The sequence below is a fragment of the Petromyzon marinus genome, chromosome 8, assembly GCF_048934315.1.
Source record: "Petromyzon marinus isolate PM22_M1 ecotype Great Lakes invasive population chromosome 8, UKy_Petmar_22M1.pri1.0, whole genome shotgun sequence".
In the NCBI taxonomy this organism is placed as follows: Eukaryota; Metazoa; Chordata; class Hyperoartia; order Petromyzontiformes; family Petromyzontidae; genus Petromyzon; species Petromyzon marinus.
In genome coordinates this window covers 16,852,100-16,869,032 of record NC_133674.1, presented here as the reverse complement: position 1 = coordinate 16,869,032, position 16,933 = coordinate 16,852,100, and the positions used below count along the sequence as shown (strand labels likewise).

Sequence of the window (16,933 nt, the reverse complement as noted above, 5' to 3'; positions counted from 1 at the left end):
CGGTGCTGTGCTGTCCTACGGTGAGCAGCGATGTGAAGTTTGGTCAAACAGCTCCCATGACCGACAGGGCATGCGGATGGCGAAGAGCTGTCGATCATTGCCGTTCAAAATAGGAATATATTTAATGAAGCGGTCTCTTTGATTACCTTCCAATATGCGTTTAAAGTTACGCACGTGTTGGTAAAGTGAAAGGTTATAGTCGTGCATTTGAAATGAATAATTATGAATGCGGTAACAGCCTCCATAAGCAAGCAAACTAAGGTGACGCATTACTCTTAATGCCTTTTTTGTTGGATTTTAAAGCAAAGTTATACTGGTAGGAACGAAGTTGTAAACTGAGTGTACCAGCCTGCAATAGATTAATGTGTCCGTCCGTCCCCTTTCAATACTTTAACGAAGTGAAATCTCGTGCTGTTGGGGTGTAAAAATAAAATTGCGCAAAATTCCAATGTTCCTACCAGCCCACCCTGCAGGGACCTGTGTTTGTGCTCGAGGCAATTAATATTTCAGGATTCGTGAAAAGCGCACAACGATCCGTCGGAGTACATTGACACGTTGCATTCATTTACTGGCTGTGACGAATTAACCAATTAATTAACAAACGTGTTGCCCGCCACAAGAAAAACCGCTTGACAAGCCCATGAACTCATTTTTAATCACGTTGCGGCCTGTAGCATAGCGAAACACGTTGAATCGCTATAATCACACGAAGCGGTGTGATGATGATGATGATGATGCTAATGCTGCTGCTGCACACCAAATAAAGGTTAACCAAAAACATGAAGAACTCAAAGGGTGTTCATACAGCCGTACCGCGGTTTTTCTTCCTCTGCTGAACAGCGCAAATCTATACTTCTCATCGCCTGCAGACAATGCACTCTTTATTGACTTAGCCCTGGATGGTACAACAAAGACAAAGATCCCCCCGTATAGCCTTAGACCGTTGGGGCAAGTGCTGTTAGCGATTACCTATGAAGGCTGGAAAGGTACACGAGGGGGTGAGTGGCCCAGCTCCACGCCCGACCGCCTTTGTCTCCCATGTGGGGATGTTTACTATACACCGCACCAGGTACTCATTTGAGGCCGAGCCGACCTAGGGGAGGCCCAGGACCGGTTCAGATAATCGTCACTGTTGTTGGCCGTAGGCGGGAATCGAACTCGGGTAGCCGGGTTCGAAACGCAACGTAGCGCTACCCGCTACGCCACCGCTCCCCACTTGGATGGTACACACACACACGCACACTCTCTGTGGACCGCTGCCAATTGTGATGGAAATAGCGAGACACACACACACGCTACGGTACACAATGTCCATCACACTTTGGGATACATCTTTTTTTTGGGGGGGGGGGGGGAATCTGTCATTCTCGGTCACCCAGGAAAATACTACTGCGAAAGAACCAGGTTAAGATGGAAACAAAAACCGATCCTCTTCTAAGCCACCCACAAAAACAACAACAACAACTGCCATTCGCCACTAAAGCGGCGGTTACATGCCCAAGGTGCTTGTGCCAGGCTAGGTGCACATCAAGGCCACGTGAAGTGTCAATCGCCCGCTGGCAGGAAGTCACGGGACAGAGCCAGCAGGCGCCGTGGGTTGACCGACCGAGATGACCGAGATGACCGACACGAATGCACCACCTGTGCCCCCTACCGTGCCACCCGCACACACTCCCTCGCTCACATCCAATTGAACCCCCGTGACAGGGCAACAACCGCCAAAGCTTCACCCCACCTCCCCGCCCGTAGATAGATCGTCAACAATTCACACCAAATGTCAAGTCACTTGACTTCACACCGCACCGGGCTACTCACAGTACTGCAGCTTCTCCTGAAACATCCTTCTCATCGGATACAGGGAGCCGAGCCCAAATCCGACAGAGAGCGCTCCCTGGCCGCATGGAGGAGCAAGCGGGTCGGGTCTGGACGTCAAGTCCGTCTTTTGCGAAGCCAGAACGATTTAAAATGTTAAAAAAGCAAAAAGCACGAGTCACAAGGAGAGTCCTGGCCGATGACTACACAAGCGTCGCACCACTGGGAAGAGTCATACGCACTGACGACGTGGGGCCGGCAAGAGGCTGGCTTTGGAGAGAAAGGAAGATGCGGCTTTTGTTGGATAGGGAAGAGGGGCGGTGATCGTGGAGTCGTAATGTTGGTGAGGGGTGATAAGGTTGACTGGTGAGGGGTGGGGAGGTTTTGCCTGTGAAATACTCAAGTCTCTAACGTGCGCCTGTGGCTTGCGGCTTCTCCGGCAGTTTTATCAACATCCGTTCAGGCCCTGCAACTGCTGAGACAGTGAACTATGTGCACCGCGTGTGTGCAGCTTCGCTGATAATTCATGCATCTGGGGTGGTGGGTGTATGTTTTTTTCCTCTTCTTCTTCTTGCAACTGAATTTTTTTTCATTTTTTTGGGCATGCTGGGTGGGCACGCACCGAGATCACTTCGGCACTGCGTCCATACTGTACGCTTTGTCGTGGAGCTTCACCAACGACAAATAAACGAATCAACCTACGGGTTTTTTGGCCTGTGGAATGAAAATTGTATGTTTTTGTTGAAATTACCCCATTCGAACATTATGATTATTTTATCCTCAATTCATCAATACAATTTGTAATTCAGCAGACCTACAAATTACCCAACCTCAGATGAACATTCCAAAATCATCGCAATAGTTAAACTGGGCTGTCCTTTGGAAGGAAATTACCTCGTGATGGGAAATGCCTTATTTATTGAGTGGGTTAATGACTGCGTACATACACGAGACAGAATGCACAATCACCATCCCAGCTTGGATGAAAACGTGTTTCTGTGTTTGTGATGCACTCTGCTCATGTACATGATTATACGAAGCGATTTCCCAACGTTTGTTAAGTATCCGACGTGACATCCTCCATTGACTCACTGCCCAAATGCATTGTCTGCTCAAGTAGCAGTTGACAGCTATTGAATTATTATGGAAATGAAGAACATCCAAAATAAGGAAATGTGGGGAAAAGCCACGGCCTTAAGGAACAACGTCCCCGTGTATGTCAGCGGAAATTGTAAAAGTGCATTATGCTGCCGCAATAACGCAGAGACTCGACAAACATTTTCATCGCAATGCGGGCTTGTGGACATGCGTGTAAAAGCCGACAGGATTAAGGTCAATCTGGGCCATAAGCCAGAACCCATCTCTTTTTTTTGCGCCATCTGCCATCGGCGCTTCAATCATCCCACACGGCGCTTCGTGCGTAGCGGCCACCGCATCTCAGAAGGGCGTTCCGAGCTCGGCGGTGAAAATTGAAGCGGCGCAAAATTTTGGGAGCAAGGGAGAAGCTCACAAGGTGCGCTCCTGTTCCTCTTAGTTCCCCTTGGCCTGTTTGGGGGGACCCACTGAGGCGTGACCGTTTCCTTCACCGATCGCATCCAGCGTTTGACGAGTTTCGAAGCAGCGCACGCAAGACTGTGTACAGAAAAACACGGCCTCCGCGCTTTGTGCAAAAAACACAATGACTAAGGGGCCGTCCATAAATGACGTCACGCGATTCTGGACGAGTTTTAACCCCTCCCCCCCCCCATCGTCACACGGCGTGACAAAAAGTCAGACCCCCCCCCTCCCCGCAAATATGACGTCACAAAGCTCTGCCCCCCCCCCCCCCCCAAATAAACCATGCTTCAAACTGCTTTAAACTATTGTCATTGTAGTGCGTATTTAATGTGGCGCTGCACTCTGATGTTGTAGGAGGAAACATTTATTAAAAAGTATATTTAATTAAGTAGAACGTGTTGTCTATATTTATTTAAAGTTGCGCATTTTGATGTGACGTCACATTTCTCAACCCCTCCCCCCCCTTGTCACTCATCGTCACAAATGTCTGACCCCCTCCCCTCCTAGGTGCGTGACGTCATTTATGGACGTCCCCAAAGGAACTGGTTGCTGTCAAAATAAAAAAAAATCTGACTCTACCCTTGAAAAGGAACTGAATGGGTCAATGGGCTTTACTCGAGTAATACACTTCTAAACGTATTCTTCTGAACTTATTTCATGTACAGTATTGCCACATTTGTGTATGTTCTTAACTACTGAAAACGTATACTCCTTGGTTCTTTCGGTAAAGTCACGTGGTAGGTATAAAATAAAATAAATCACGGCGTTTTGGACGCTTGTGTTGTGTCACCACCTGATGACGGACGCTTGTGTTGCGCCCGAGACGTCGCGAATTATTTTATTTTATACCTACCACGTGACTTTACCAAAAGAACCATAGAGCATGGATTCCTGCAGTCACGAAAGCTTCCAATCAAGATTACTGGAAATGTATTAACATACCAATTAAATTAATAATATTTACGTGTTGCCAATTATCAAGTAGGAATTGTTATTCAGCTATTCACGAACAAGGTTAACGTTATTAGGTTAGAATTATTTGCAACGCGTGTTCGGGGTGTTGCTCTTGGCAAGTACGTAAACCACACGGCTGCAGGTGGCAAATGGCGAGACCACATTTCCCTGCCGAATTGTCTCACGAGTCACGGAGCGGTGACGCGGCCTAGGTGTGGAAACTCGGCAGCGGCGGCACAGCCTTCACCGCTCCTTTACAGAGGGGCTCACGGTTCGGGTCCAACGGCCGCCCCGATTAATACTGCGGGTGCATTAAATGTAAAAAAAAAATGCACTACCATCTCGTTCACGCGACGGCAGACGTTAAAGCTACAGCGACGTAATTCGGAAGAGTAGGCAATCTTGTGCATGCACCATTTGTCAAATTGAAAAAAAAACACATACGCGCAAATAACTAAATTAGGAAACTGCATGGCAATAATCGGCATGATAATATTACGCACAAGTTAGGGCAAGAATTTCAAGGCTTACAAACACAATTGTACGAAGGGGCATAAACGTAAGAAACAATACAAACACGAGGTAAACACAACTAATTCTTGAATCAAATTACCACCCTGGAGGTAGGAGGAAAGGGGTGAATCGTTGCGTGCCAATTAACGAGGTCTAATTTGCTGGTACATGGAATGATTTTCCATAGGACACCACGAAATGTGAACTCTGACCCCCAGCAGAGCAAGGTAAATCATAAAATAAGGGCCGATCTGCATAATGGGTCACAACATGGGCCGTTTGGGCAGTTGGTCAGTCCAATTTTGTCTCTGTACAAATTCGAGCACCAATTTATTCAATCAACTGTAGGACACAATACAAATAGTAATTCGAAACTGCATTCAAATGTGCGACTATGCAATGGCGGAACCACGATTTTCAGGTAGGGGGGGCAACCCCTCCAGCAATTAAAAATGATAGGAGTTGTGCGGCGATGGCGCAGCCATCGATCGAGGGTCGAATTCGAACCGCGTTGTGTGATCGGCATCGCGCTCGCTGAAGGTGAATGCCTTCAGGGAAGTCGTGTACTGTATACGCAACTGCGCACAATTCTTTGAGTCACTTATAACTGCTCTGACGTTACTTATTGCCAATTATGGACTCAGACTATAGTCCTATCATCTCATAGAGTCCCTGGCACATACTAGATGTACTACCCGGGCGAAGCCGGGCAGTACAGGTAGTTACTAACAAACCCCAATGATCCGATCGAAATTAGGGATTTCGATCGAAATTAGGGATTTCGATCAGATTATTGGGGGGGGGGGCACGTGCGCCCCCCCCCCCCGCCAGTGCGACTATGAATCTACTCGTGGTCCGTTGCATGCGATGTGAATTAAATCAATTATGACAAGGCATCGCTCCACACATGCGTAGCAGCTTAGGCAGGTGTGTGCAGTACAGATAGTAAGCTCACCTCGGAATTTGAGTTAGTCCAATTCTGTTGAGCACACTCAGTACAGTACTGCGTTCCAACACGGCAAAAACGGCACATTCATCACGCACTGGCACGGTTGTTTTTCGCCGCTTTCCCCGCAGCAGTAGTTTCATGTCAGCTGTCTCTCTGGTGCGTTTATTTCTACCTTTTACATCATGTAAATAGACAGCACAATGAGTTCGATTCTCAGCGGTGGCTACACAATCTGTGGCGAGCGAAATCTGAAACGGTCCTGATTTCCCACCCCCACCTTCGCCAACCCACACTGACCAGCGTGGCGAGGTATGGCGAAACAACCCCCACGACCGATGTGGTGTGGGGAGGCCTTCATCCAGCAGTGGAGCGAGAAAGGGACGCCGTTATTTTCTTGCGGTGTGAATGAACATTGGTTTTGCTCCGGCTTAGAGCACGAGTGGTCAAGAGCCGCACTTGCGCAGCATCTTACGCTCACGCTCAGAATGGGCGACGCCGACGTTCACTGGCACATTCAGAATGCAGTAGTACCCCGACGTACGTCGGGGATGCGTTCCTGAAAGGATGCGACGACGAATATCGAAACGACGTCGATCAAAGCGATTTGCAGGGGCGGTAGTGGGTGGAGAGGCGACGGACAGCGAGAAAGGACGGACGATGCTGTCAGCGGCTTGAGTGGGTGGGTATTTGCGAAACGACGTAAAAAGGGGGGAGAGACGTAAATCGGGGTATCACAGTAACACAATTAAAACCTTGGAAGCAACATCGATTGAATAGAACCTTCATCGGGTGTGCTGGCATGGCATAACGGTGAGTTGCGCACTGGACCTGCAATCCCAGAGGTTGCCGGTTCGATTTGATCTCCCGGCACGGCATTTGAAACAATGGCCAAGTTTCTTAAATCTGCCCAGCAAGCAGTGTAAGTGGGTAAACCACGGTTAGTCGGTCGGTCGGCAGGTTATGTGTGTGTGGTGGGGTAAAGTACAGCATGTGTACTCGCACGTCTTATGATAACGTTCGTGTAACCCGGCGGCAAAACTTCTGTCAGGCAGTGGCGTAAGCCAAGCAACTGCGGGAGCTGCAACTTCACCAAGTAGTTCACCGGCAACCACTGTCGCTCTCAGCATGGCCATTATTTCCAGACACAGAACGCTTGATCGGACTTCGGGGAGAGGGAGTTCCGTGTTGGGGAGACGACTTTCAGACGAGGCAGGATTTTCCGGGTGGGAAGAACATGAGCAAATCCGTGCCATCTCATTGTCTTTTTTAATCAAATCCCACAGCCTGTCAATGAAGACAATGGTGAAGCCGAAGACCAACTTGCACTTGCACAACCGAACGGACGCTAAGATCAGTTGCTGGCCACACACGCACTGGCTGAGCCCTGGTGCCAAATGCGCCGTGAATGCGGGTGTTTTGTTTTTCTACAATTGTGATAGAAGCGCGAGCGGGAGCGCACAAGGCTCCTGTCGGAATCCCCGACCAAAACATCTGCAACGAATCTGCCCCGTCTATATGGAATCGCCGTGTGGCCCAACAGCCGCACGCACTTACGTCAGCCTATCTATCCCATTTGTCATCAAGTGTTCTCGCAAGAAGCATTTGGCTTTGTGCCTCTGGAAGATGTAAAATTTAATCTGTTCTGCCGGAAGCATTGTTGAGTGGGCTTCTGTGCTATAGGAGGGCCAAAATGGTTTGCATCGTGTGACCGATGAAAATACTGTAGCGCCGACCCAACATTGAGTTGATTTCAAAGTCCTATCTTGACGTGCTACAACAAAAAACATAGCTGTAATACCGTATTTACATGGTCAGGAAATACCATGAATGAATGGGCATGGATTATGTAACGCCTTTGTCATCGGAAGCATTTGATCAGCTCTATTAAAAACACGATAGATAGCTATCATGGAAAAAGGCGTATTTGCACTTTTCAGACTAGTTTGTGCCTCCAGATTTGGGAAAACCTTGGATTAGTTTGGCTATTTTCAATAAGGTTAGCCCTTAAAAGCAACACAATCATCGAATCATCCTCACAAGAGTTGCACAGTCGCCCCCCCCCCGCCTCCCCCCGCTATTACAGACAGAGCTGATGGATACGGCATTTACCCTTAGTTGAAAAGCATTAAAATATATTCAAATGTTTAATGGACAATTCTCAAAAAGGTATTGGCCATGTGCCGTATGCCTACAATTACACCGTATTGGTCAGCTCAACAAGTCTTCTTTACTGTGGGACTTCTCGGGTCAATGCTATCCAAGTCATATCTGCTGCCCATGTCCACCAAACTGTGGACCACACAGTAAACCACTGTAGCCTGCACTCCTTCAACGGAGGAGGAGGAATAGCAACACGACACAAACTCTCTCCCGAAGCCCCTGCGTGGCCAGCAGACCTTGAAATTGGCATTTAGCTCCTGAACATATTGCCACACACTGGGATAGATTAGAATCTGCTGCAACTGGGTGTTGCCTGAGATCTTCCCGTTCAGCTGACTTTCTTGGCTGAGGCAGTGGTTTTAAAATAATTAATCAAGGGCCAGTTTTGTACAGATTCAACTGCCCAGGCTATGTAGGTGTGTGCAGCCATTTCGTTAATCCACTGCTGGCTGTTGAGGATTTCTCCATACCCTATAGCGGTAGGGTTCATCATCACCATTTCCACAGACCAAACCCAGACATAGTTCTCAATAAGCCTAGGTCTATCAATACTGTGCAGTATACAACTGTACGGAATACGGTTCAATACAATACCGGTATCAGAGCTCGGTGCAAATTAGTTTCTTCCACCTGAACACACTGTAAAGGAAGTCACAATTCTCGGAATGTCCGCGTCAAACCCGGAGAGGTGGCAACTCTATATGGATTTCTACTTGACCATACTTCACCACGCTGATTAGTGCAGGTTGGTGAAAGTGGACAGCATAGATGCAGGATGGAAGTACAGTACAACACTGTTTTTTTTTCTGTACTAGCCTCTGCTGCCGACCACATAGCCCCGCAGATATTATCTCCTGTTATGCATGGTAGTTGCACAACCAAGCACTATCCAGGCTCAAATCTGCTTAGCTTCTGAGATAGTGTATTATGAAATCGGGCTCATTCCAGGTACTGTGGTCATCAGGCCGTAGCCATATGAAACGTATCAACGATTTTAAGCTCAGCGTGAAGAGCACCAACTTGAGTCCAAAAACACCGATATATATATCACCATCACACTACAATGGAGCGAGTGTGAGTTTGTCTGTTGCTCTGTTTGTCTATCTGGATGGTTCTTTTGTTCACTAACAGCCCATTGTTTTGAAGCGCGTAACGTTTGTGAAACAATATTCAGTTAAATATTGATTGCGTATTTTTAAATGTCTGTAAAAATGTTGATTTCCAAATTTGGGAAACATTACATCCGGCGGACGACTGTCTGATTTTCGACACCCATTAACGTCTGTGTAAAGGCCACCGTGGATTGATTTACGATATTTATGGCCCTCTTCCAACGCGACTCTGAACACTTTGAACAATTTAATTGAAAGTCAGTGAGTTTTATGCTCAAAAAGTTAAGTCACTTAAGCGGAGGGAAAAAAAGACAGGTTAAGAACAAATAACTTTAAACAATTCTTAAAAAAAAAATGTTTCGTGTCAATTTCGGTTTACAAATGTCTTGTTCAATCCTGTACTGGCCTATCAATTTATAGCACCTAGGGGACTGTTTTTCCTAACATGTTTTAGCATTAAAAATGGGCAAAAAGTTGTTTGTGAAATATAAAAAAAACCTTAATGGTATTGTCTATTCATTTCTTACTTGGAGTAGTTTAGATTTTACAAATTTTAGGTTTCAATTGGAAGCCCCAAGGCCCCCCCCCCCCATCCCTCCACAGGACCCAGGAGATGCCTGGAAGTCTTCTAGTGCACTCTACTCTATAATGTTATACAAAAACTTCAGGACTGCAGGCTACCCCGCAACACACGTAAATAATAGGTCAGTAACAAATATACACTCGTGAACTATGAAGTCATCTTTGAGTGGGTGTACCATCATGACTTACACCTTCGCCACACAATGAAATCTAATCTGAACACATTTCTAAACTAAAATCCATTATACAGTAGGCCTTCTACAAGCTGCTGCAAATGGAAAGCAATGTTTGTGGCTATACTGCGCTATATATTTATTTTTCTAAAAGGTTTCCATATGTAAAACAAAACACTTGATAATATTTCCTCGCAATACATTCACGTTAAGTGCAAACAGAAATGGCCCACATTTCACGTCTGTTTTTCACATAAATATTAGATCATACACATAAGCGTGTTTTTAAATGTGAAGTACATGGTACTTAACACGTTGACTAATGAACAAGTACATTACAGTGTGCATAAAACAACTTTTGCATCGTTTTTTGTGTTTAGTTTTGTTGTCCTTCCTTCGCACCTCCGATTAGCACGGTTGGCTACTTACGGTGCGAAAGAAGTTCAACATACATACATATTCATAGGCATACTTACAAAATAGTCAGAATTCGTATAAGTGGTCATATACATCGGAATAAAGAAAAGGACGTACAATATTTTACGTTTAAAATGTGACTTGGCACAACAAAAATGATTTCAGAGAATAATAATAATGTATTTCCAAATAGTGGCTTTATGTTGTTACAGGCCTGACTGGCAAGTGAACATAGGCGATAGTTCTTGGCCGTTCCAGGGCAATAAACAGTCGCACAGTCAAAATGGCTCAGTCTCACAAATATTAACTCAACATCTGTGCCGCAGCATATGCCGCCTGTTTTTCAGTCAACGGTGCCAAGTAGCCGGGAGCCCTAATTCTTCCCTCCCTGCCGAAACCCATGACCACGAGTTGGAGAGGCAATAACGCATGAACCATATCTGCTCAGCATCAGAGAGAGAGAAAAAAAAGTGTTTTCTACTTTTAGATGTTTTAAAATAGTACCAAGAAGTAATGTAATTTAAAACTGCCGTTTCGCGATTGTGAAAGCTTGAAAAAAAAACGCCAAATTGGAAAGTGCCACATTAGGAAGGCTGAGTTTTCATGACATTCAGACTTTATTTTATGACCGCTCAACTTCTCTCTTTCGCCCACAGTGAACTGCCAGAGCGTATAAACCGATGCAGCAAACGTGGCCCTTTCAGGCTAACTGGTCCCTTCAATGTTTCAACTGAACTCTTGATGCACATGACGCTGGGTTTGCCAGCGAAGAGACCAATTCGGCTCCAGCGAGAAACCAGCGCTTGGCCACACGAGAATGAGGAAGGGGCCGCTTGGGCACCCATGTCCAAAACACACAGCACGAACCGCACACGCGCACAACAAGCAACAGCAGCCTTACCTATTTTATTGGTGCCCATTTTCCCCAGGTCAAGCGACTGTAACCTTTGCTTGAGTGACATCTTTTAGCCGTCGACTCGCCAAAAAAAGGAAATTTTAAATGACGGAATAAATTAAACTGAGGTTTTTAAAAAGAAAAATAGATATAAAATAAAAACAGCCTAGCATCCTCCGGACTTAAGCGGGCTCCATAATAACAGCAGCCGTTCCGTGAGCAGCAGTCACTGGCAGCCTCGAGAAAATGCAATGGAAGTTGTCAAGAACATCGCCGTTACAGTACTACGTGGCAGGTTGAAGGAAATGACGGCCTGGAGCCAATCGCATCCGTGATCAGGAGACCACAATCCCACAAGCACGAACAGTCAAATACAGGGCTGTACGCGTATGTGTGCATGTGCCCAGTGAGGGCAAGACAAGGATCCCCCGTATAGCCTTAACAGACTGTTGTGGCAAGTGCCGTTAGCATGCATCAGTGAGAGGGCGCTCGCTCTCTCTCTCTGTCTCACAGCTGATTCCCGCAGAATTAAACCCGCGTGGCCCCGATCTGGAGCCGTCAGTTGCCCATTACAAATCCTCCCAGGATTGCCAGGAAATGAGGGGAGTGGAGGGATTAATTACCGCTACTTCCCAATGACAGATGTCTAAACAAAAGCTCATGTATATCAATGTAGTCCTTTTGCACCTCGGAAATAACTTTGGCGTCAAGCTAAGATTATTTAATCACTTACTTGAACCGTCGTGCGAATATAAAAAAAAACGACGCGATGCAAAATTGCCGGATACTCCGTGCGCTCATTATGAAGCAGAGTCCGGTCCGCCTGTATCATATACCACGATGGAGAGAGGACGCTGCCTAGCCACTGCTGTCCATCAAGCAACGACGACAAACCTAACCATCGCGACAAATTGTTGCACCGTCAACAGTAACATCGTGGGTGTGTTAAAAGTACAATTAAACATTGCTCGGTTTCACGCGGGGTTTTTTTTTATGTAAAACACCCCTCCAAAGCACCGCACAACTTCTGGAGCGAAAGGCGAACCGTGCCATTTCTTAGTTTAAAATACTGTAACGCTTCACGGACCTCCATAGCCATTATAACTACCCCACGCTTCGAGACTGTTCCCCATGGGCCGGAAGCATAAACATAAACTCTCCGTGGCTTTTGCGAGCTTTGCCATCATTTCAGTGCCGTGTGTTCGAGCAGCGGTGCCCAAAGCGTTGCAAAGAGAGAAGCCCACGGCAGAGCCCTGACCTTGCCACGCCCGGAGCAATTCGCAATGCGGCCACGCGGCTGCCGCACTGCCACGGCCCCAACCCGCTCCAGCTCCAGCAAGGGAAGTCGTAGAAAGTCTAACTCAATGACTCACGGCAGCCGCAGCAGCAGCAGCATCGACGACGGGGAACGACGGGAGATTTCACGCGGGCACGCAGCTCGCCAACGCGGCCCCTACATTCGATTCGCCCACACAGCCCAGATTCAAGCCGGATGCCACCCGTGTGGGTTTGCACTGAGAGAGAACGAAAACCCCAAAACAAATGCCAATGCCAAGGCCTTCTTTCTTCACCTGTCCACCTTTCACACGCGTCCTTCCCGTTTTCATGCATCGCTTTGTTGTCTTTCCCCGCACCGCCGATTAGCACGGTTGGCTACGTGCGGTGCGAAAGAAGTTCGACGTACAACCAACACACACAGACATCCGACAGTCGGATACACGCGCGATCCAGAGACTTGGGAGGTTACAGGTTGATCGATGGCACAAACAGCAGCCATCATGCGCATGAAACGCCAACCCCAACAGCGGAATGAGTTGCCTGTTGGAGGCAGTACAGGAGCTAGGATTTTGATCTATCCAAGTGGAGTTTATGTTTAGAATACGTACGTTTCCCTCTGTGCCTATTCTTCTAAGCCACAATTCCCATTGCAGCGAATCCCTGAAATGTGGGGATTATTGACGGTTTGCGACTCTTCCAATATTCCGCGGCAGATCGAACACGGTTTGCGGACAACGATCCGTAGAGGTGGCAATTGGTCATGCAGATCTGCAGGGAAATTGCGGGCCTACGATTTTTTTGTTGAATTTTTCATTCTTGTTTTGCATCGGCACAGACTGGCTCTGCTGAAGCGATTTGTTTTCGACTTCAACGTACACCCATACGGCAGATTTGCATTATTTGGGTCTTGGAAAAAACTCTGAACCTCGTCAACCGCGAAGTCATTGTGGATTCATTGAGCAGCAAGGCATGTGCCGCGCCTCCCCTCTAACCCGCGCATCTTTTGCAGATGGGTGGAATCGAGCTATAATCCACGTGACACCGTATCGATGCAAAAAAAATGTGTGGATTATAGAACAACAAACCTCTGCGGGTCATTGCAGTTTGGGGGGGGGGGGGGGTCAACCGCCAAATTAATGAATTTTCACACATACTGCTATTCTGTGCCGTAATCACTCACTATCCCCATATCTCGCTCCACCAACATCGGTCTGGCCCTCGGTCACCCTCTAACTCTTACCCTGCAATGACATCTCCATAGCCCGTTGTTTCCTCTTTGTAACCGTAACAAGCATGAACCATCGTCACGTGAACTCCGGTCATCCTCGCAGCGGTGGCTTTTGGCAAAGCCATCGAACAAAGACGGTCACCGGCATCGCACGCTTTCAGATGCGCTTCTGCGGCCGTCTGGAACGCTCTTCCTTCCGATATTAGGAAGCCACCAGAGCTGTGCACTTTTAAATCATCCAGATTGAATTTTTTTTATTTTAGAACTGCTTTTTGCGTTTAATTTGTTGTCCTTTCTCCACACCTCTGATTAGCACGGTTGGCTACGTACGGTGCGAAATAAGTTCAAAATACATACATACTTAACCACGTGGCTTGTTTTTTTTATCACCCACAACTCACAGTGCCCACATTACAAGGCGGGAGGAGGGAAAAACTGTATTTCAGGAACCTTGATGCAACACTGTACCAGAAAGTGCGTGCAAATATTTCTCCAAAAGGTGGCGCACGATTACATTCGATGCAAGGACAGGCCACTGAAGTGCCAAGATGGAAGGCTGAAAGCACAACGCAGTTACATCGTGCTCGTCATCCGTCCTGTGTCCATCACCCCAACGTGTTACGCCCCCCCCCCCCCCATGTGCTACCCTGTTACTCAAACAGGTCTCTCTACATTACACCAATGGCAAAGATCAAGATACACCAGTGATAACCATCACAGGGGGCTTTGTATGCACTATTGCCGAAACTATTTTTTTATTTACCTTGGAAAGCTTTGCGAAATTTCCCAGAGCTTGTTCCAATGGAGGGGCCTACTTTGGTCAAAATTTGAAAGTATTTGTTTGCATTTTGGAGGAAGTTAGAGTGCCCGGAGTAAACCCACACGTGCAATGGAAGAACGTGAATACTACCCGCTGATCGTCGGTATAAAGCTCCTCTTTTATTGGCTCCTACTGGCACCTCATATTCAGTGCTGAAGTGAAGTGCTTACAGGCAGAAAATACGAAGACAATTTCTGTAACGATGATGACCTCGTCAGCAAAAAATAAAGTAACAGAAACTAAGACATCGGCGGTTATGCGAAATAGATGCGCACTCGAAGTTTCCAAACATATCCTGTAGAAACTAATGGAAATTAAAAAGCCACGTTCAACTGTACAGTATGTGTGGAGGTCACCTGGGAACTGATTCGCTCGGGACAGCAATTTAGGGCTCACCAAGACTGTATCCATTAAAAATACATTGACATTAATGGCCATTGTAGTCACCGTGGTTCTGAAAGTTCACAGGACATTAGCGCACACTGGGTGATCACTCTGATTCCTTAAAAAAAAAGCAGCAGGTATTTCGTTAAATGGTCTTTCATTCTTCACCGGATTACACGAATTAAAGACATCCCTCGGTGAGGCAAGAAAAGTAATGTCCTCCATAATTCAATGGCCTTTCAGTTATTTTATTTTTTTTAAACAGTTTTGCCTGGATGTGCAGTGGAGACGTGCCCATTGTGCGCCCACCCGCACTCCCGCCCGCCCACCGCTAGACCCAGCTCAGGGATTAGAAGTCAGACGCGGGTGCCGAACGTGAGCCGCATCTGGGCGTGGGATCAGACAAGAGCGGAAGTCATTGCCGCGATTTCACCGAATTCTACTCTCGGGGAGTCTATGCCGAACTCGCAACAGCTGTTATTTCCGACAGAGTCTCTTGCGAATTGCGGAGGTCAAGGGTTCAGCGAAATAAATCGCGATGGCATCGGCGCTAATTGTCCACCTTTCCTCAAACGTAGAAACTGAAAAACAAGACAAAGTACAGTGAGAAAAAAGTTTCACATCATTTCTAAATTGTGTAATGCCACTCACATAATTTGGGAAACACATTTTAAATTATAAATGAAAGCCACAAAGATTTGAGGAACCTTTTTTCGCGTCAAAAAAGTTGCACCCAAAACGACAAATGTTACTCGACTGTGCAATTCCGCACAGATACAGTGCCGTTGATCGGGAGGTGTTCACAAAAGGTTATTCAGGCGAAATGTAATTTAAGGCTGAGTTAATGTTCGGTCTGTATTTAGATATTATTTCAGTCTGGCTACTCTACCGTGACGCGTCAGCCATGTAGTTAAGTTTGGTGTTTTTTTTTTACCACAGGACAGTGACCCATGCAGAATGTGGCCAAGTGAAACAGGGTGCCACCTTTCTATCCCTGTTATAATTAATTTCCTGAAAATGTACAGCTCCATGTCAATCCACTGCTGGACGAAGGCCTTGTCCATCGGTTATGGGGGGCTGTTTACCCATACTTCACCACACTGGTCAATGCAAGTTGGTGAAGGAGGTGCCAAGAACCGGTTCAGATATCACTCACCGCTGATGTCCCGACAAGTAGCTCTACCAATACTTCACCACACTGGTCAATGCAGGTTGGTGAAGGGGATGCCAAGGACCGGTTCAGATATCACTCACCACTTATGTCCGACGATTATCTCTACTCGCTGGGAGCTTCTTCAGGAGCCGATGTTAACCTTGGCCGGAAATCAAAATCAAGTCACCTGTTTTCGCAATAAAGTCGTAGTCCCTGTGCCGTCAATAACTGTGCTCATTAATTATATTTTTAATTACTGAAAAAAATAAGATATAAAAATAGCTTACAAAATATAGAGTTTAAGCTTAAAACTATTTTAAATTTAGACCTCTCATCCCCCAACTTTAAATGTCACAAGCAATATGAACAATTGCAAACATTTCCAATTTCGCACGTGCTGCGTACAGCCCAAAGTATAGCGGCTAATACTGCCTCCTTCACACTTCCATGAAAGCATTTAACAAGCATCCCCTGATCCATACTGGAGGGCAGATTCGAGTGCTGCTGGTGAGCATTTGCTTTTGTGATTTAGTCCATTTCTGGAGGATAATGCCTTTGCGCTGGTGCCATTTTTTATGACCTGAAGGACATCACCACAGCGATGGGTAAATGAATGTGACCGAGTCACTCATGAGAAGGCCCTAGTTAGGAAACAATAAACTGGCAAATGCCTATTTTAAAATGGTAAAAGTTACAATCGGCACTGGAAATAAAATAAAAACCTTGCATCGGTGGAACAATTGCCCGGCCAATACAGGAACCATCCCACTGGGAAGAACCATTCGCGCATAAGTTGGACTCAACGCCAACATGTGAGCAAGAGACAATAAGCATCTCATTGTCATTGTTCCAACTGAAGAGATACGTCCAACACAGGATGCTCGTGTAAGCCAAGCGCTACTTGGCTTTTTTCTTCGCAACAAAAATCGTATTAATTCTAGATTTG

General features: G+C 46.5%; 1 protein-coding gene across 6 annotated transcripts in view; it reads right to left on the bottom strand.

Annotated features, from left to right (window-relative positions):
* LOC116940310 (rho GTPase-activating protein 24-like) overlaps positions 1–16,933 on the bottom strand; it is a 92,008-nt gene that overhangs the window by 61,627 nt on the left and 13,448 nt on the right. The window contains exon 1 of one of the 6 annotated variants that reach the window (XM_032949952.2): positions 11,131–12,083. The exons of 4 other annotated variants lie outside the window; for them this stretch is intronic. In XM_032949952.2, coding sequence (XP_032805843.2) covers positions 11,131–11,191 — 61 coding nt within the window. In that variant the 5' untranslated portion in view covers positions 11,192–12,083. Of the gene's footprint in view, positions 1–1,815; positions 3,431–11,130; positions 12,084–16,933 lie in introns of those variants that run through there. One more of the 6 variants, XM_032949953.2, reaches the window with a different exon arrangement.